This window comes from Nansenia antarctica, assembly GCF_963989245.1.
Source record: "Nansenia antarctica genome assembly, chromosome: 8".
Lineage (NCBI taxonomy): Eukaryota > Metazoa > Chordata > Actinopteri > Argentiniformes > Microstomatidae > Nansenia > Nansenia antarctica.
Window position 1 is genome coordinate 23,788,806 of NC_137678.1, and position 20,321 is coordinate 23,809,126.

Sequence of the window (20,321 nt, forward strand, 5' to 3'; positions counted from 1 at the left end):
CACAGCGTGCTCTCCGCCGCAGGTGAATCTCGTTCCCGGTGATTGGAGGGTTATCCAGCCACAGTCAAACCAACACACCTGTCTCCACTCCCAATTAACCCTCTGGCTACATCTACCCTGGACTCCCTTCATTCATCGTCAGTTCTTCCCTAAGAATGACCTGGCAAGTATCCTCTGTGATTAGTTATGAACTTTGCTCTTGTGCCTATTCTTGTGATTCGTTGATATCTTGTGTACTGGCCTACCGTGGAGACTTACCCTGCTTTCCTGTTCCTCCACAGCCCATGCCAACCACTACCGCCATCCCGCCAGGTTGAAACCCCCAGCCCGCCAGGCTGAAACCTCCGGACTCATCATCTGTGTTTCCACCCACCTGCACTGTAAATAAATACCCTACGGGGCTAACACTGTATTCTGCCTCCGGTGTCGTGTCCTTGAGCTCCCTCGCCCCCGTGTCATAACACACACAGTTTGTGTGTGTGTGTGTGTGTGTGTGTGTGTGAGTGTGTATGTGTATGTGTTACTTACCATCTTATCTTATCTTAGTACTACCTCTACTATACTACTTTTTCAAAACATATAAATAATAATTAAACACATGAGTTCAGTCCATTCAAAGTGGAGGAGGGGTCAAGCTGTCAATCAGAGGGTGAGGGACCCAAGTCTCAGACACAGGAAGTCTATCTCCTCAGCCAAATCTGGAACCCCGAAAACAACTTCCTGTTTCTGCCTTTTCCTTGGAGGCTCCACCTCCTCCTCCTCCTCCTCCATAAGTCTGGCCTTCCTCTTCTTCAGCAATGCTACTGAACGAATGATGGCCTCTCTATCTCTCTGGTGGTCACTCAAAGCCCTGGACATCATTCCTTTGTAGATGGGGACCAGACGACCCATATCCTGCTCAGAAAGGTTGTGGTCGTGCATGATCTGGTAGCAGTGGTGCTGGAGCACGGTCATGTTGTGTCTGAACCGCTGCTCCCAGTTCAGCCAGGTGTCCCAGGGTGGGAGACCAGGGGCGGCTGCCTGCACAGGTGTGTGAGGCTGAGGAGAGGGAGGCTGTAGAAGAAGTCATGATACATTTCTGAATAATTCTTGTTACAATGTAATTTCTTCACAAATTATGCAGTTTTACAAATACTTAGAGAGTTGTAGAGAGTTTTGGGCGAGAGAGAGGTACTCACTGGAGATGTGAGCCGAGGCTTGGTTGCACACCTGCCTCCCTCCCCTGCAGCAGAGAGCACCTGGAGTGTGGCAGAACGGTCAACTTGTTGAGTATGGACGCTCATTTTTGAAAAATGTGGAATTTTAGCTTGTAGAAATAAGTCACAGGTCTAGTCTTGGGGTTGTAGCCACCAAAACTGAATTCCATTCAACATTGCTGCCTATCAACCAAACATTCTAATCTCAAACATTCTGCTGAAGTTGCTAGGATTGATTGTGACATCAACATATTCAAAAGTAATTGCATCTTTATAATTCTTAGTTTCTATGGCAATGAGTCAAATGTGTATATTTTCAAATCATATTTCAGCAACCAAACATTCTAAATTCAGAGATTCTAAATGATTGTGATGGCATGTGTGTGTATGTGTGTATGTGTGTATTATTGTTTTAGGTTAATTGCAGTTAACTTCTTGTTCTTGGGTCAATTTATGTGGCTGTTATTTCAAACTGAAATAATATGAACTGATGTTGTTGTTGTTCATCTCAAAACAGCGTGCCTGGGCTGTGTTCATAAACTAGTAACATATTTACCCCGGGGTTGTAAGCGTGAGGAGTTTTTGTGGGGGGATATTTCTGGACGCCTACATTTTGTAGACGCCCTTGTTGCCATGGAGAAGGCCATGAAGCGGGACAAGATTGCGGTGAACAACCGCCAGCTGGCCTGCGCTCGCATCACGTCGGAGGAGGGCCAGGACTACCTGAAGGGCATGGCCGCCGCCGGCAACTACGCCTGGGTCAACCGCTCCTCCATGACCTTCCTCACCAGACAGGTACAGCAGACGATGGGGGGGCCGTGGTCGACGGAGGGTCGATTCTGGGATGTGACGTCCACGGGGGAAAGGGGCGGGCAGCGCTACCAGAAAACGGAGCCGATCAGGAAACAATAATAATAATAATACTACATTAGACTTATATAGCACTTTTCTAGACACTCAAAGACGCTTTACAAACTGAAAAGATCGAGTAGTAATAATAAAAAGAAACAAAAAATGTAATAAAATAATGTATAGGGGCCTAATTAAGGTAGTGCTGGGGACACATGGGAAGGGGAGGGGGAGAGGGTTAACTGGTGAAGGTGAGCTGGAAGAGGTGGGTTTTGAGGGCCTGTTTAAATGTTGGCAGGGTGTTGGCCTGAGAGGAGAAATGAGAGGAGCCACCCGGTGTCGTTCACGTATTAATATCAGAGTCAGAATCGCTTTTACATCTCACTGTACATCTCACTGTACACAGGTAAAATTCTTTGGCTTTGGTTCCTCAACATTGGCATTGCAGCATTCAGATACAAAATCACTATAATAATAATAATAAGTAAAATAAGTAATCCTACAGTAATAAAGTGAATAGAGTAATGAAGTGAATATCTCTGGTAGAAGTTGCTGGGACTTCCTGGCCTGACGTCATATCCCAGAGTCTACCTTTAATGACCCAAACATTTAAAAAGCTAGAATACCAAGATGCACCCGTTAGCACTCAAAGGTCAAAAGCAGACATTTTAGACGCCGCCGAAAAACGCCAATGTCTATCCGCGCGAGTTGAAACGTGTCAGAAGTGTACAGCACACACTACCTATGTACTCAGAGGTCTGAGGTGGTCATCGCCGTGGGTGTGTCGGTGTAACATCTCCTTGGTGCGGTTGTTGGTCCTCCCGTCCCCCTCAGGCCTTCGCCAAGGTGTTCACCACCACGCCCGACGACCTGGACATGCACGTCATCTACGACGTGTCCCACAACATCGCCAAGGTGGAGGAGCACATGGTGGACGGCCGGCAGAAGACCCTCTTGGTGCACCGCAAGGGCTCCACCCGGGCCTTCCCCCCGCACCACCCCCTCATCGCCGTCGACTACCAGGTACTGGCAACTACTACAGTCACCTGACACCTCTAGAGAATAGTCTACAATAGTCACTAGGTAGGCCAGGTGTTCTAGTGCTGTGGAATAGTCTAGAATGGTCGCTAGGTAAGGACGTTCTAATGCTGTGGAATAGTCTAGAATGGTCGCTAGGTAAGGATGTTCTAGAACATCCTGGGATGCTGCAGAGCTTGGTTAAGTCATTGCTTAATTTGTGAGTGTGGGGAACATGGCGCGTTCCGACCTGCAGGGGGAGCCACAGGACGGTTGGTGAAGGGATGGGGGCGCAATTGGCACCGGCTGATGCCAATTGGGTCCTCATCAACGTGCCCTCTTAATGTGTTGCTTTGTTTTCCCCCGGGACCCAGAGTAGGACGCAGTGAGCGGAGAATCAAGGAAGCGGGGAGAAAGCAGCGGAGAGTCAGATACGGAGACGTCGGAGAGCGCTGCAGGAGAGCCGCGACCGGAAGGGTCGGTCAGCGAGCGAGCGGAGACGTTCTCCCCTGAGCGAGGCTCAGACAAACCTGACTCCAAACCTGTGTGCTGCGCAAATAAAACCCGTTCTATAACCGCCGGATCATATTGTCTGTCTCCCTCTGTGCCCGAACTTGTTACAGTGAGCAACATTTGAAAAACAATGTTTACGTTATACTCGCCAAAACCGTATCAACTAAACCTCAGTCTCTGTTTCTATCTGCCGCCAGCTCACAGGGCAGCCTGTGTTGATCGGGGGGACTATGGGCACCTGCAGCTATGTGTTGACAGGCACAGAACAGGGCATGACTGAGACCTTTGGCACCACCTGCCATGGCGCGGTAAGCATCACCCAAGGCCTCTACGCCTCTCTCTCTCTCTCTCTCTCTCTCTATCTATTCTTTCCGACGAATCAATCAGTTATTCACCGCATCACCCTTTGATCGGCCGATGTTGAACATGTTGCTTGCTAGAGTTCCCAATAGCCACTGTCAATCGTTTTCAACCTAACAAAACGTTTTTTCACCATTTACTTCTGACCTATTTACCCATCACAAGAACTAAAAGGTTGTGTGTACGAGTGGTTCAACTCACCGTTGTGCTTTCAGGGTCGTGCCCTGTCACGGGCCAAAGCCCGCAGGAACTTTGACTTCCAGGACGTGTTGGACAAGCTGGCAGACAAGGGCATCGCCATCCGGGTGGCCTCGCCCAAACTGGTCATGGAGGAGGTAGGCAGGAGAAACCAGACAGTTATTTAAGCAATATCACACGAGAGGGAGTGCTGTTATACTGAATATCAGCACGGCTGTGATTCGGCCGCGGGCCGAGCACCGAAGACAATCACAGCCGTGCTGATATTCAGTATAACAGCACGACCTCAAGTGTGATATTGCTTTTATACAACAGTTCTACAGCACCATTTATTAGTTAACAGCAGGCGCGGATCTATGGGTGGGCCTGGGTGGGCCTTGTCTAGAAATCTTATTTATTCACAATAACAGATGATGACGCCACACGCTGACGTGCGGAGAGTCCGAGACAGCGCTGTAATAGTTCGGTGAAGTATATTTTTTATGAGACTTTCCAAGATTAAAACGAAGAGGGAAACATTTGTGTGGAACAACATTGTGTATGCCTTCACTGGATATAATAATATAATACAATAGAAGCACACAACTTTACACAACAATATATGTGTATACACCAGTTTACGTAAATCCCCTAATAAGCAGCGTTAGGTTTTGTAATAAAATGATGGATCACCACAACTGGTCCGAGCCAGGTACATGTATGATTCAACTTGAGCTTTCGGTTTGCACTGGACTGTCAACACCCACAGTTAAAAGCTTGCAAATGATAATACAGGCATTTCTTATTACAATTTCTATACTTGGTCCTCCATAGTTGATGGTTATTGGTTAATTCGTTGACTATTGCGGGCACTTGAATGCCTTGCGTGTGTGTATTATAATAACTTGTTTGGCTGTCCGTTGCATTCTCTGGGTAGACAGGTACTTTATTTATTTTCCGTTCGTTTCATGGTCTGCATAGTGATCTCCTCCAGTCCCTGCGAATATTTTGCGTGCGTGCGTGTGTGTGCATGCGTGTTGGTCGTACCCAAATGTTTCGAGCACCCACGAGCAGAAACATAAATCGGCGCCTATGATCGCGAGCCCGGTTGTGTTCCATCCATCTGGCTGCTCATACATAGGTCTAAAACGTGCGGTGATGAGTTTCACTCAGGCCCACCCAGATTTTTCCAGGCCTACCCATCAGCCACTTTCTGTATCCGCCACTGGTTAACAGTAATAAGCGACAACAGAATATGATTTGTTTGTTTATTTATCATTTATTTTGGCTCCGCCAACAAAAAATAGTTCTGCAACTGAACTTCAACTGGACTGTTGAAGTAACCTGAACACAAACATGTAGTCTAATTAATGGTCATTTAGTAGAACACCTGTGTGGTGGAGTGATACATATAGTTAAAAGTCCCAGTGCTGTTATACTGTATATCGGCACTCATTGAATGCCTCTTGTCCAATCAAATTACTTAGTCGGAACTAACTGATGTATAATATAGTATATCTTTAATTGTATGTACATTACATTCTTAAAAAAAAAAAAAAAAATCTCACACTTGCTTTGTCAATGTTAACATACGTTTCCCATTCCAATAAAGCCCTTTGAATTGTAAATAGTAATTGTAAACATGTTTTATTGTAGTACTAGATACTAACCTGAAAGAACTGAATTGGCCTTTAGAGTCTTAAATAAAGATTTACCTCTGGAATAACCCTTTTAGAATCATAGCAGTCTTGTATTCCAGTACTACCAGACTCTATTTGGTGATGAATAGGGACTAATGGTGTTTTCTGTGTTTCCAGGCACCTCAGTCGTACAAAGATGTGACAGATGTCATCAACACTTGCCATGACGCTGGAATTAGCAAGAAGGCCATCAAACTACGACCCATCGCCGTCATCAAGGGCTAAGGCGCTCGGCTCCGTTAATGACACTGTTAGCACTTCACCCAGGAAGCGCATGAGCAAATCATGAAGGAAGTGAACTGTCGGCACGAGGAACGACAGGGGGAACTGTCTGCCAGCGGAGCCTGCACAGACTGACCTCATAAGCAGCTTTTAGCTTATGACGTATGATTTCGACACAATTGACAGTTGGTACATTGATCAATCAAATTAGATGGGGGAAAGAGAAAGTCCGTAATATTTTAATTGATCTTCCTAAGACGTTTGAGTGGCGTAGGTTTTTGTTTGTTTTCCTCCTTTATGCCGATAGCAGTGGAATGGGACTTTTGGGGTTAAGCTACAAAACAGGTAATAAAAGAAAGAGCACCTATGATTCATTGCATCAAATGATAAGTTGTTGCTTTTTGTTATATTTCTTAAATAATGTTATTTTTAACTGTCTGTGTACCACTTTTCATTACACTTGACAGCTTTGCAGAATCATATTGTTAGCCTCGTAGCATCCCAGTGAGCAATTTTACGTTGATTAGACGTCTAAACAACGTCTAAATGGCCCGTAGACGTCTAGGCGAAATCGAGGCTAAATATCAGCCATTTTGGAAATTTAAAAAACGTCTATGTTTAGACGTTGAAATGCCGTTGAAACATAGACGTTGTTTCCCTGTCTATGTTTCAACGGCATTTCAACGTCTAAACATAGACGTTGTTTCAATTTCCAATTTGGCCTATATTTAGACCTTGAAATGCCGTTGAAATATTATGTTCCTGGAGGTACTGCAGTACCAGGTCGATGCGTGGTGTGGACGGAGCAAGCCCCTATTCCATCTCCCTGCTCCAAAAATCAATTTAATATAACGTCCCCGGACGTATCAGATATTAAACTGATAAGAACAGATACACTTGATCTTAGCCAAAAGGCCGAGAAGCGATACCCGCGATGGTTTCGAGGGAGGGTAGTCATTCTCTGGCACGTCAATGTAGGTCACGGTTTAACCACAACAAGTTTCTATAGGCATTCCACTATATAATAATAATAGAAAATAGTGTTTTAACAATAATAATGTAGTGCCAATGTACAAAACATCCCAAAAATACTACTTTTCACTGTTCCAACCGGGAAATTCAATACGTCCCATGGTCACGTGGTAACCCGTCTCCAATCGTAGCGAAAGAAAGCATTTGTTAACCAAAATTACATTAACCGCAAACTGGAAATAATAACCAACCGGTTACATGTAGCAAAACGTAATGCGATTATTATGTGACGTTTTTTCAATTTTCAGGGTTGCAGAAGGCCTCTGTGAAGCAAATGCTCAAAAAATGCCCCCCAAATCCATGTGAGTTTGGTCACAATGTTGGTTCACCCATCTCAATTTAATAATTAATTTGTATTTAAGAAAGCACATTTTAACGATATTTCCTTTTAACGATCAGTTTCTATGGACCTCTTTGAATTAAAAGAAAAGGACAAAGAAGAATATGCCTGTAAGCAATGCGTTTGTATTTTTAAAATATAACTGGTCTTTCCTCTCATTCTGTGCTACTTGTTCCTGTTTAAAGTTGTTCATGTGCTTTGATCTTTGTTTGAAAAGCCACTGATGACTCTACAATGATAGACTCTCCTCTGCAGTCATCAACACCAGGTACTATGACTATTTTTCTATATAATCTCAATTCAGTTCATGTAGTGTGTTGCCGATTTGTCTTCCCAGCCTCATAGTCATAGAGTAGAGCGTAAGGACAATAGAATGGCTTTAATAACGGTTTTAATGCATTTGAGATAAGTAGAAAATATGTTTAGACACAGACCGCATTTATCTGGGACATATAAGGACAGCGACATATAGACGCAATTTAAACCACCACTTCCGCATGAATAACTATGCTAGACTACATGGAATCTCAGACTAAATGACGGTCTGGTACATATTTTGACAATCTACAGGCGTTTAGGGTATTAATTTAAACTCAACGTGCTGCTAGACTAAAACAGGTTTAGACACAGACCGCATTTATCTGGGTTAAAGGACAGCGACGTATAGACGCAATTTAAACCACCACTTCCGCATGAATAACTATGCTAGACTACATGGAATCTCATACTTAATGACGGTCTGGTACATATTTTGACAATCTACAGGCGTTTAGGGTATTCATTTAAACTCAACGTGCTGCTAGACTAAAACAGGTTTAGACACAGACCGCATTTATCTGGGTTAAAGGACAGCGACGTATAGACGCAATTTAAACCACCACTTCCGCATGAATAACTATGCTAGACTACATGGAATCTCATACTAAATGACGGTCTGGTACATATTTTGACAGTCTACAGGCGTTTAGGGTATTAATTTAAACTCAATGTGCTGCTAGACTAAAACAGGTTTAGACACAGACCGCATTTATCTGGGTTAAAGGACAGCAACGTATAGACGCAATTTAAACCACCACTTCCGCATGAATAACTATGCTAGACTACATGGAATCTCATACTACATGACGTCTGGGACGTATTCTGACAGTTTAGAGGGGTTTAATAACGGTTTTCATGCATTTAAGATAAGTAGAAAATATAGCCGTAATATAGCTGGTCTATATTGGTTTATATTGTAGACGCGAGGTTATGTTATGTTAATTGTTAATTTCATTTATAATGCGCCCCCCATCCAACTTTTACATCGGCCCGGGGCGCAGCCCGGGTAAAGGAACAGATAAAGACAAAGACAAGGAACACAGAGAGCAATCAGACACAGACGACTTAAACGTAAAACTCAGGCATACAATTCACAACAAATAGGGAGTAGATTTAGGGAATGTCATTTTGGAAGAGGTGGGTTTTTAACTTGGCTCTAAAGGAGTCCAGAGTGGGGGCAAACTTGATGGCAGAAGGGAGCGCGTTCCACAGGGTCGGTGCTATCACTGCAAAGGCACGGTCACCCTTCCTCTTGAGGTTGGTACGTGGGACCCTCAGGCTGAGTTGGGCGTCGGACCTGAGCCTGGGTCTGGGCCTTGAGGAGGTAGACTGGTCCAGGAGGTCCTTGATGTAAGGTGGGGCGAGACTGTTGAGAGCTTTAAAAACAAAGGTGCAGATTTTGAACTTCACTCTCTTCTTCACTGGGAGCCAGTAAAGGGAGATGAGGACAGGGGAGATGTGGTCCCTCATTTTGGTGCCTGACACCAGCCTGGCAGCGGCATTTTGGACTAGCTGCAGGCGGTAGATGGTCTTATCAGGAAGTCCCGCATATAGTGAGTTGCAGTAGTCAAGCCTAGATGATATTAGCATGAGGACGACCCTCCTCAGGTCGCTGGGGGTGAGGAAGGACTTGATCTTGGCTATGATGCGATGAGGTTGAAAAGACGTCTATTGCTCACTGGGATAATTGCCTAGGTCATGCTTCACTTGTGGTCAGCCGAGCCATCTTTGTATGTAGTGTCAAAAATGCCTGTCAAAGAGATGACTTGAGTAGATAGTGATTTTGGAATGTAACAAGCATTCTAATAGGCTGACGGCATTGGCAATAACGCACAGTGAATCAGCAGTGTTAGGAGAGTAGAGTTAGGCAGATCTCAATTTGGCCAAAATATGACAGGCAATTATGCTATGAGCAGGCCCGGGGTGGCTAATCGGGAGGATCTGGAGTTTTCCCGGTGGGCCGGTCTGGTTTTGGGCCGGTCTGGGACGGTTTTCAGTCATGGTAGTACTTGCAAGCCGATACCGTTCTGGGCGGCTGGGCCGGTACCATTCTGGGCCGATACCATATAAATAGGGTGACCAGATGTCCCCCTTTGCGCGGCCACGGGGCCAGTGTCCATCTAAGCGCCGCAACAAAGCGCCGCAACCAAGCGCTGACATGTTCAGTTGCAGCAGAACGTCCAGATTCTATGGAACGTCTTCAGCCTATCAGGAAACAGCATTCATGTTCCCATGGCAACGGCCCCACGTGGATATAGGGAGCTGGCTGCTTGTGCGAACCACCCGCTGACTCAAAGGGCTCGTAAAGTGAAACTTATTGTGTCAACAATATCTAGTATCAAGTACCCACTCGATATAACAAACAACAGTTTAACGATCACTAAATACTTATAATTTGTGGATTGGATTCACTGTTCTCGTTTGCCGTAGGCTACTGGTAAGTGACCACTTTACTTGTAAACATACTTTTGTTTTAGGATGTGTTCAAAATCAAGGACTGTGTGTTCATCTATTTATGTGTTTTTAGCATGTTCATGTTCTCAGCATGTTGTGCGAGACGTAGTTAGACGTTCGTAGCGATGTACCACTGTTAGCCGCTAGCTGTTAACAGCGTTTGTTGCTGCAGCAGAGTGATTTTTCTCCCAGTCTCTGAGGTGCACCAACATTCAAATACTTGTGTCGTCCTAAAAAAAAATCCGATTTCAAAAGCATTTGAAAGCTTACAATCTGTAGTTTCAGGCTATGTAAAACACTGAAAAATGACTTGGGCAATTGGGCAATTGGTTTATCCTTAACCAGCTGTTATCACTGTCATTGTCTGAATGAGTGCAGAGTTGTGTTTTATGTTTTCGTCTAGTGTGTGCGCGCGTTAGCCTTGACAGCTATGTCAATGCATTTGTGTTGCAAATGGGAGGCAAGTTAGCTAACTAGATAGCCTACATACTCAATCATCTACAGGCCTAACACTGTCAGGCTACTTGTCTTTATTAATATACTAGCCTAAATTGATACTGCACTTTGACTTCACTTTCTGCTCCATACAGATACTTTATTGTGAGGTTCACATTCAAATTAAATATATTTGTTATATATTTGTTAAGTTTTTATCTGCATAGTCTATTATTGGATGCTACTGAATAAACCAAACAGAATAGGAAACAGAATGGAAATGCATATATATTTAAAAAAAATTGATAGACATAGCTCTCAACTCGGCCAGGGGAAGCGGATGCTACTAGGGGCACCTAAAGTTCGGTCCGGGCCTGTTGAGAGGGTGTCCCACATTGTCCCACACAAACATACTCCTTGTCCCACATTTGGTTTGTTGGGACCTGGTTACCCTAGTGGTGTCCAGCAAGGGATTGCTGCTATCACAGTAGAAGGCACAGGTGAGCTGTTGTACCAGTGTGGGAACAATGAAGCAAACCCATGACATAGCATCCTGTAAATGTAGAGAAGACTGTAGAGAACAGTGAGTCCGCTATTACAGACTAAAATACCACCTGTAATCGGTTGTGAACTAAAGTGGGCCGGTCTGAGGCATGAAACTCCAGAGCTGAAAATGAGTCCCACTCCGACCCTGGGACCATCTATAAGTTTAGACCATTGGAAGGGCAGCCAATAGGGCACATCCTCTAATTTCGCCACTCAAAAGGGCATTTTTGCCACTCAAAAGGGCACTTAAGCGAGACGTTTTTCAACCGTGCACTTAGTTGGACTGTTTCCTGAAAATATCCCTTGGCTTTCTGTCTGTCCAGGTGTGCGAGGCTCTGCTGCTGTCCCTGTCCACCATGTGTCTGTCCCTGTAGTCCAGTCAATCTAACTAAAAAAAAGGCCCAACCCAGGAGAAATTGCAATAGTAATGTTTCATAGTTTTTAATTGTTCCTAATACCCTCCTGCATCATATACTAAAAGTCTTAATTAATTCATTTATTGGATCATACTTTTTTCAAGGTCAAAAGAGGTTAAACAATGTTTTTGAGTGACGCCATCTGGGTAAAATGGTGTTAATATTGGAGGGCCTATGTATACCTATCCAACATATTTGGTGTCTTTTCCTATGTTTTGGGGGTCAATCTTTCCAATAAAACACTTTTTCAGAGGATATTCTTAAGTCTTATACCTGTATTAGGGGTACAACTACCCCAACACCCACTTATTTGCCAAATGTGACGCCAGACAATATTTTCATCAATCAGTTGCCAACATACACTTTCAGTTTTTTACATATTCTGAAAATACAGATTGTAAGCTTTCAAATGATGTGTCACACATTGAAATCGGACAGAAATTGAAGACGACACGAGTATTTGAATGTTGGTGCACCTCAAACACAGAATGGGAGAAAAGTCACTGATGAAACCACAACAAACGCTGCTAGCTAGGCCTTGTCCACACTACACCGTTTTTTTTGTAACGCGTCCACACAATCACAGTTATAAAAAAACACCATCCACACAAAACCGCGTGTAAGTGTGTAGTGTAACCATGTAACCAATGTTGTATGTAGGCCTACACCTTTAAGTTTTTTTTTTTTACTGAAAAGGCAGCTCAATTAATATTACCTTGTAAATAACAAGAGACTTTATTTTACATTTTTACATTTTTATTGTACAGTTTGTTTATGTTACTTTAAAAGAAGACTGCTAGTTCTATCAGCATTCTCCGTTGCATATTCCGGTGCCTCTGTTGCTCCAGTAACTCGGCGATTAACTGGATTTTATTCTGCATACAAGAAACTACTCCTGTTAGCATGTTTAAAATCAGCAGGATCTTCCTTACGTCCATCTTAGCACATGTAGCCTCTTCTTCTTCTGCTTCTTCTTCTTTGTTTACAAGTAGCCTAATGCCTAATGCCTAATGGCGCATATATTCTGACGTCATAGATGTCGCACAATTGACGTTCAAGTCGAAAACCCCGGTTTTCTCGTATACACCTCTCCGCTGAAACCGGAGTTTCTACAAAAGTTCACCCTGGCCGGAGTTCTCAAGAAAGCACGGTTTCAGTAACCGCGAACGCCGGGTGCGTGTGGATGGAAGGCAAAACCGGTTAGAAAAACGCCCGGTTTAAAAAAAAAACGTTTGCTGCATTGAATTACAGGTTACTCTTCGCTAGCGGTTAGCTGACGTTTGCTAGCTAGCCACAGTGTGTGTACAGCTGTCACTGGTAAGTAGCCTAGTTCAAACAAAGGATTAGACATTCCTTTAATTCTACGACTCAATACAATAAAACACGTTTATAATTGTCAACAGTCTTCATTTTTGCTGCATTGAATTACAGGTTACTCGTCATGTTAGCTAGTGGTTAGCTGACATTTGCTAGCTAGCCACAGCTGGCAGGGTGATAGTGTTCGTTAGCAGAGCAAAATATATCAGAAGTTTAAAAGTGTGCCTTGTTTAATAACTTTGTTCCAGATGGAGACGGATGAGTGTGTATTCTGTGGGAACCAAACATCTGATGACGTGCTGACTGTCAAGTTAACCCAGAAGGGATGTGATGGTATTGTCAGAGCCAATGAACAATGCAATGTAGGCATAACCGTAGTCCCTGGCCAAGTGGTTCATGTAGAATGCCGGAGGAAATTTACCAACCCACAGGACATAGAAAAACAGAAGAAACAGCAGCAAGATATTGAAGCAGGGGTAGTTGGTTGTAAGCGCAGATCATCTGGCCCCTCATTTTCATACAAAGATCACTGTTTGTTTTGTGGGGTGCATGACAGATATTCAGGCAAGTTAAAAGAGTTCAAACTGATTCCTGTCAGGACCAAAGACTTCCAGACCAAATTACTTGAATGTTGCACTAAGCGTTCGGACCATTGGTCTGATATAGTGAGAGGAAGATTGCTATATGTGAATGACCTTCACGCTGCTGACACAGTATACCACAAGTCTTGCAACGGCAGCTTCAGAACTGGAAGACAAGTTCCCAAGTGTTTTCAAGATGGCTCAAAAAGGCGTAAATCTGGGAGGCCCCGGTCCCTTTCTCGTGGTGATGCTTTTTTGAAAGTGGCAGACTATCTGCGCCATAGTGATGAGGAGCAGACGACAATAAATGACCTCATCATCAGGATGAAGGACTACTTAGGAGATGATGAGGAGCCATACAGCTTTCGCCACATGAAAGAACAACTTCAGAGTCACTTTGGTTGTGACATTTTGCTCAGGGAGGTAAAAGGAAAACAGAATGTGGTGACATTCCGAAGGACGGCTTCAGCAATTCTCCATGACTTTTTTGAAGGATCCAAGAGCAATGATAATGACAAGGAGAGGCTTATTATGGCTGCAGCAGAAGTCTTGAAATCTGACATTAGGTCTGTTGTGCAGGGAAATAGTTCCTATCCAACAAGTCTAGAAATGTCATCAGTGATAAAGACACTGCTATATGTTCCACAGTCTCTGCAACTCTTCCTGCGCACACTATTTGTTGGGAAAGAAAAGGAATTAAAAGTTTGTTCCATCGGCCAAGCCATGATGCAAGCTACCAGACCAAGAGCTCTACTTCCACCACTTCAGCTTGGGGTTGGTGTACAAATGCATCACCACTTTGCATCAACATTTCTAGTTGACAGTCTGTATCACCTTGGGTTTGGCTGTTCATATCCAGAGGTACCGATGTATGAAAGAAGTGCTGCAGTAGCTGAGAAACTTGAGGTACGTGGACTCACACCTGGGCACTTCATACAATATGTTGCTGATAATGCTGACCATAATATCTGAACAATTGATGGCCATGGAACGTTCCAAATTCCAAATTCCCTGTTATAGAGGACCGTGACTCTAATATGACAACAAGATGAAACAAGAATTTTTAACCTGGCTTTATCCAATGTTCAGATTTCTGATCTTGAATGTTATGCAAATTAGCACATATTTCATTAGATAATGCCTAATTTGCATATTTAAACATAATATTTCAGAAAACTTGTAATACAAAAAATAGTAGTCTTAATGTAAGTGATTAACTGGGGAAGTTTCATGGTGATATCTATTAGTTACATTTTTTATCCTATTAACTGGCTGTGTTACGCCTGGCACAAAAAACCACATTTTCGACCCCTGAATTTACCTTGATCCAATAAATATTAAGACTAAGACTTTTAATATGTTATTTGGTTGTCCCTAGGGATCACAAAAAAACTTGAATGATTACTATTGCAATTTCCCCTGGGTTAAACCACAGATTGACTGGACTACTGGTGTGTGAGGAGGACGGGACTGAGGTGGACTCTGAGGACTTCTTCATGTCCCTGCCTGACAACACTGTCCTCATGGCCCTGGAGCCTTGCCAGACATGGAGACCCCCTGCTGTAGGTTGTCTGTGGCCCGATACTGTATCAATATTAGAGTATTTTGCTAATGTAGTCTCATCCCTAATCTGTGCATCTCAGTGTGCATGTACATTAGCCTGTCGTGACGTTAGAATTATAAGGTTCTATCTCCATTTTTGTCAAAATTTAGTTTTGTACATAATCTGATCCATTAGGTGTTTATTAATGCATGTGTGGTGTTATTTTTTTTAAAATGTTGACATTTTTGAGTTAGTAATTCATGAAATACAAAGGTTCCATCTCACAAACCATAATGGAATGTAAAAACTTTGACGCTCAATATCTCTGAACTGCCCTAAACTGAGATAGAACCTTATAATTCTAAGCTCACGCTGTGTTAACGAGTTTTACGATTAATGTTTTGTATTTTATTGGGTTGTATATTTCATATATATTTAATGTAGCTTTGTAATCATACTAATAGTGTAGACAGGGAGCAAAAGACACCTTGGTCTCAGTTTTCCCTGGATAAATAAAGAAAAAAAAGAAAGAAAGAAGTGTGATCCATAAGGATCTCGACATGGAATTCTCTGCCTTACCGTCTAAACTAAAGCCTTGTTTCTCTCAACCAAACCCTCAGGGAAAGGCTTACTCCAAACCCCAAGATCAGATCAAGCCCCGGACAGGAAAAGACATCGCACGTGTGACCTTTGACCTGTACAGACTGAACCCCAAGGACCTCTTTGGTTCTCTGAGCGTGAAGGCCACCTTCAGGGGCTGGTATTCAGTCAGTGCAGACTTCAAATGCCTTGGGCCCAAGAAAATCGTCAGGTGAGCAGAGGATATGGTGTGACTTTGTGCGTGTAAGGGGGGGGGGGGTATATATATATTTTTTTTTTTACTAATTACTGCCTGTATATTCAACTGATTCACTCATGTTCTTCCTCTCTCAGAGAAGCCCTCCGTGTTGCCTCCACCCTCCTCCAAGCAGCTGGTCATATTATGATCAGCGCTGCTTCTGTGATTCGCCGGATCATCGAGGGGGCGGAGTCCTGGCAGCCTCTATGGAGTACTGGAATTAGGGGAGTGTCTAACCCTAACCCTAACCCTCTGTGATTGGCTAATCACTCATCAGGTCTAATGAGAATAGAAGATAAGATGTGGAGCTGATCACAACATGTACTTGTGCCAATCGTGGCAACCTTCTGTTCGAGTAATATTTTGAATACTATGAGTATAATATGTACAATGAGTATGATAAGCTTAACACATTATGCTGCTGGTGTATAATGTAAAATGTAGAAAAGTTGGTTGTACAAATTAGAATACAAATATGTTTGATGTATATAATCATCTTTTTCTATCAATTGTACCATGTTAAACACAGTGATGATATAATGTGTGATGGACAAAGATGGCATTTTTAAATTACATTCATCTCCTACTCTCTTATATACATGATTTCATCTGTGTAGTTCATCTGTTGACAATGATGCAGCTCACAAAATATAAATGAGGAGAAATAGTTGCAGAACAAGGAAAAAACTGTTTATTCATAAAGAAAAGAGAAAGAACATGTGAGTCTGGAGGCAATAAAGTGAATGAAGATTAAAACAAAATAACAAACCGGAAATAGGTTTAGACTTTTTCACTTTTGTTTTGACTTCCTTTGTTGCCTCTCTTTGACCTCAGCTATAACCTTACAGCGATCCTCCTCCCTAATCCATCTGTCGAGGCCGTGCTTGACGTGGTAGCGCGTGTCGCTGAACCAGTGGGTTATGTAATGGCGGGTGAGACCCGTCTGCGCCTGCAAAAGTGTGTAGTCCTCCTTGGTGGGCCACTGGCAGGTGAGGAAGGCCTGCCTCAGGATGGCCTGCTGAGCTGTACTCTTCCTCGGCCGGGGGCCTGGCTTGGACGGACTTGTGCTCTGGGGCTTTTTCTTCTTCTGGGGCCCTGGTTTGTTGTTGTGTCTGTGCTGTTTGAGAGAAGCAACAGTGGAAGTGGGCTTCCGAAGAACAGGTGAAGCCCCGGACGACAGGCGGCTAACCTGGGTGGAGACAGGTGACAGTTTGTGCTTGTTGTTGTTGTGCTTGTGTTACTAGGAACAACACCATTTTATTCATTTATTCATTTTTATTTAAAAATAACAACTTCTCCACACTGCTGGGCTTCAGGCGGTTTCTTTTTTTTGAGACGTTTTGGATCAATGAAATCATATTATTTTCGAGGGCTTTAATGATTGATGGAATGAGAGATGAATAGATCAGGGGGCTATTTAGGAGCTGCAGCCCCCAAGTTAAATTGTATTGGCTATTACACAGGGACGCGGGAAGGGGGGTGCTGAGGGTGCTGCAGCACCCCCTAGCGGCAGGCAGAAGGAGCTCCTCCTTCCCGCGTGCCTGCTATTACATTACACATTACATACACAATAGCTGTTTTCCAATATTGTGAGATTGAATTTAACCGAATTGAACTCGCGCTGTTCTGCTTTTGGCGCCAGGGAGAAAGACCCAGAGAGAACCACCACAGAAGGATAAAACGTTCTGTTTCTTTACATTATTATTTATTTAAATGGGGTAATATGCTATAGTTCCTCATTTTACAAGGGCAAGTACGACCGCAGCCTTTACTCTTCGCGCCGTTCTGCTTTCGGAACGGGTCTCGCGACCCAAGACTCTAGAACGTTCATCTCAGAAAAATAACGGTCTGTTAGAACGGTCTTAAAAAATAACACAGTGCTGGCCTCTAAATTAATCAATTGATACATATACATTTGATACATACTGCACTCTGAATCCCGGAGGCTTTGGATAAAAGTTGAGGTAAGAAAGCTAGTTACGAATTCAAGATACACATTATTTATCCAGCAGCGTCAACTCTGACAAGAATAGCGTTCGTTGTTATCGCGCTAGCCACGAGTTGGCTAGCTATAGCTAGTTAGTTAGTCCCCCAAATGTATATTCATGAAATGTAGCTAATCTACTTAGAGGCTAATTCGTTTTTCATTAGCTCAGTATTTCGTGTGTGTGTGTGTGTGTGTGTGTGTGTGTGTGTGTGTGTGTGTGTGTGTGTGTGTGTGTCCGTCCGTCCAACAACGTCATAGGTACATGAATGTTTTGCCAACTGTCTATTCAAAGCGGTTGAAATGATCTAAAATGATCAACATTTTCACATTTAATGGTTTAAATGATGTATGGTTTAAATCCCAGCACATGCCAAACATCTTCTCTAAATTGTACCCTATAGGAGACAAATTACAATGGCTGCCAGTTATGGTCCCGGAGATAAAGGTATGTCCATGGAAATAACATTAGAATGTTAAGGCTCGTTGGCAGCAGAGATTATGATGGGCAAATTCAGTAATCTCATTTTAATAATTGACAGAAAGAGTTAAATTCAACCCATTTCTACCCAGCCCACTAAACCTAAAGAGCAGTTCGTGAGCTTAGAATGATAAGTCTATCTCCGTTTAGAATGATAAGGTTCTATCTCCGTTTAGAATGATAAGGTTCTATCTCCTTTTAGAATGATAAGGTTCTATCTCCGTTTAGAATGATAAGGTTCTATCTCCGTTTAGAATGATAAGGTTCTATCTCCGTTTAGAATGATAAGGTTCTATCTCCGTTTAGAATGATAAGGTTCTATCTCCGTTTAGAATGATAAGGTTCTATCTCCGTTTAGGGCAGTTCAGAGATATTGAGCGTCAACGTTTTTACATTCCATTATGTTTTGTGAGATGGAACCTTTGTATTTTATTAATTACTAACTCAAAAAACACAGGCATTAATAAACACCTAATGGATCAGATTATGTAAAAAACTCAATTTTGACAAAAATGGAGATAGAACCGTATAATTCTAACGTCACGAATTGTCATTGTCGAATACATTTATCAATTATTTTGAGACCCAATATTGAGGCATTTTGTATTCTGCTTTTTGTACATTTTGTATTCTGCTTTATTTCACAGGCCCAGTGAAGATGGAGCCTCATGAGAGAGGGGTACATTTCATTGTTTTTGTAGAAATCAGAACAGAAAAAAGCTAAATATTTGCAGATGGCTATACAGCCCGTTCCAAATTATTATGCAAATGATATTTTTCTCAGATTTTCCTAAATAGTCGATGCAAATGACAATCAGTATACTTTTCAAGTCATCAACCGTTAGAGTATAATTCAAATTTGATTGAACAAACCTCCCAATGATAACAGTATTTTTTTAAAAAAATAAAAAACTCAAAATGCACTGTTCCAAATTATTATGCACAACAGAGTTTCAAAACATTTTATAGGTTGTAAAGAACTAAAAATGGTAATTTGATGAATTTAGGGTTAGGAGGTCATATTAGGAGGTCATATTTACTGAAATCAAAAGCTATTTCAAACAAAAACATCTTAACAGGTCAAGTTACATGTTAACATAGGACCCCTTCTTTGATATCACCTTCACAATTCTTGCATCCATTGAACTTGTGAGTTTTTGGACAGTTTCTGCTTGAATTTCTTTGCAGGATGCCAGAATAGCCTCCCAGAGCTGCAACACCAATGTGTTGGATACAGGTGGTCTCCAGAGGGCCCTGAAGAGGAGTCTGTATAACTGCCTTTCCCTGGAGTTCTTCGCCTTCGCCAGCTGGGTAAGCAAGTAGCTTGCTAGTAAGGCTTAGGAATGATGGATGAGTGTATTTATTTAGCTAACTCTGTGAGCTAGCTGTTTATATATGGACAGGACACATTTGAACTACACCCAGTTCTCATGTTGTAATGGCAAACATCTGAAATGCCACTCTTCTAAAATGTAAGATATCAGTTAGTTAGTTAGCTTGTTGTAGGATGTATTCTGACAGCTGGCTGGGCTGGGTTGCTGCCTGCATCTCTGTCTACCTCAGCATGGATGAGCTTGTGTCTGATATTGTCCTAATATACAGTATATATACTTTATGCTTAAACAGGTTGGCAATGTGTATGTTGGTCGTGTAGCTAGCTAACTATCTGTTGCCCACTACTGTCATGAACACATATGGTCATCTAGGCCTGTACATTGTGCGATAAATGCAATGTAATGACGACACAAGCTTGTGTTTGCTGATCCGACATGCACCATCATTAGGTACACCTTGCTATGACCGGGTTGAACCTCCCTTTGCCTTCAGAACTGCCTTCATTCTTAGTGGCATCGCTTCAACAAGGCGCTGGACACGTTCCTCAGAGATTGTGCTCCATATTGACATTATAGCATCCCAAAGGTGCTCTATTGGGCTAAGATCTGGTGACTGTGGAGGCCATTTGAGTAGAGTGAACTCATTGTCATGTTCAAGAAACCATCAT

General features: G+C 42.8%; 2 protein-coding genes across 2 annotated transcripts; both read left to right on the forward strand.

Moving 5' to 3' along the window:
- Window positions 1-952: 952 nt before the first annotated feature.
- Window positions 953-6,037, forward strand: LOC308164043 (RNA-splicing ligase RtcB homolog; the record flags this gene model as incomplete). Its single annotated transcript, XM_080538205.1, has 6 exons — window positions 953-1,028; window positions 1,816-1,991; window positions 2,880-3,068; window positions 3,773-3,883; window positions 4,151-4,270; window positions 5,930-6,037. The coding sequence occupies 6 exons, from the start codon at window positions 953-955 to the stop codon at window positions 6,035-6,037; spliced, it is 780 nt and encodes a 259-aa protein (XP_080394331.1).
- Window positions 6,038-14,870: 8,833 nt separating this feature from the next.
- On the forward strand, window positions 14,871-20,221 carry LOC308164044 (lipid transferase CIDEB-like; the record flags this gene model as incomplete). Its single annotated transcript, XM_080538206.1, has 5 exons — window positions 14,871-15,035; window positions 15,637-15,827; window positions 15,950-16,065; window positions 19,557-19,630; window positions 20,165-20,221. 5 exons carry the CDS (start codon window positions 14,871-14,873, stop codon window positions 20,219-20,221), a joined length of 603 nt encoding a protein of 200 aa, XP_080394332.1.
- Between the last annotated feature and the right edge of the window lie 100 nt (window positions 20,222-20,321).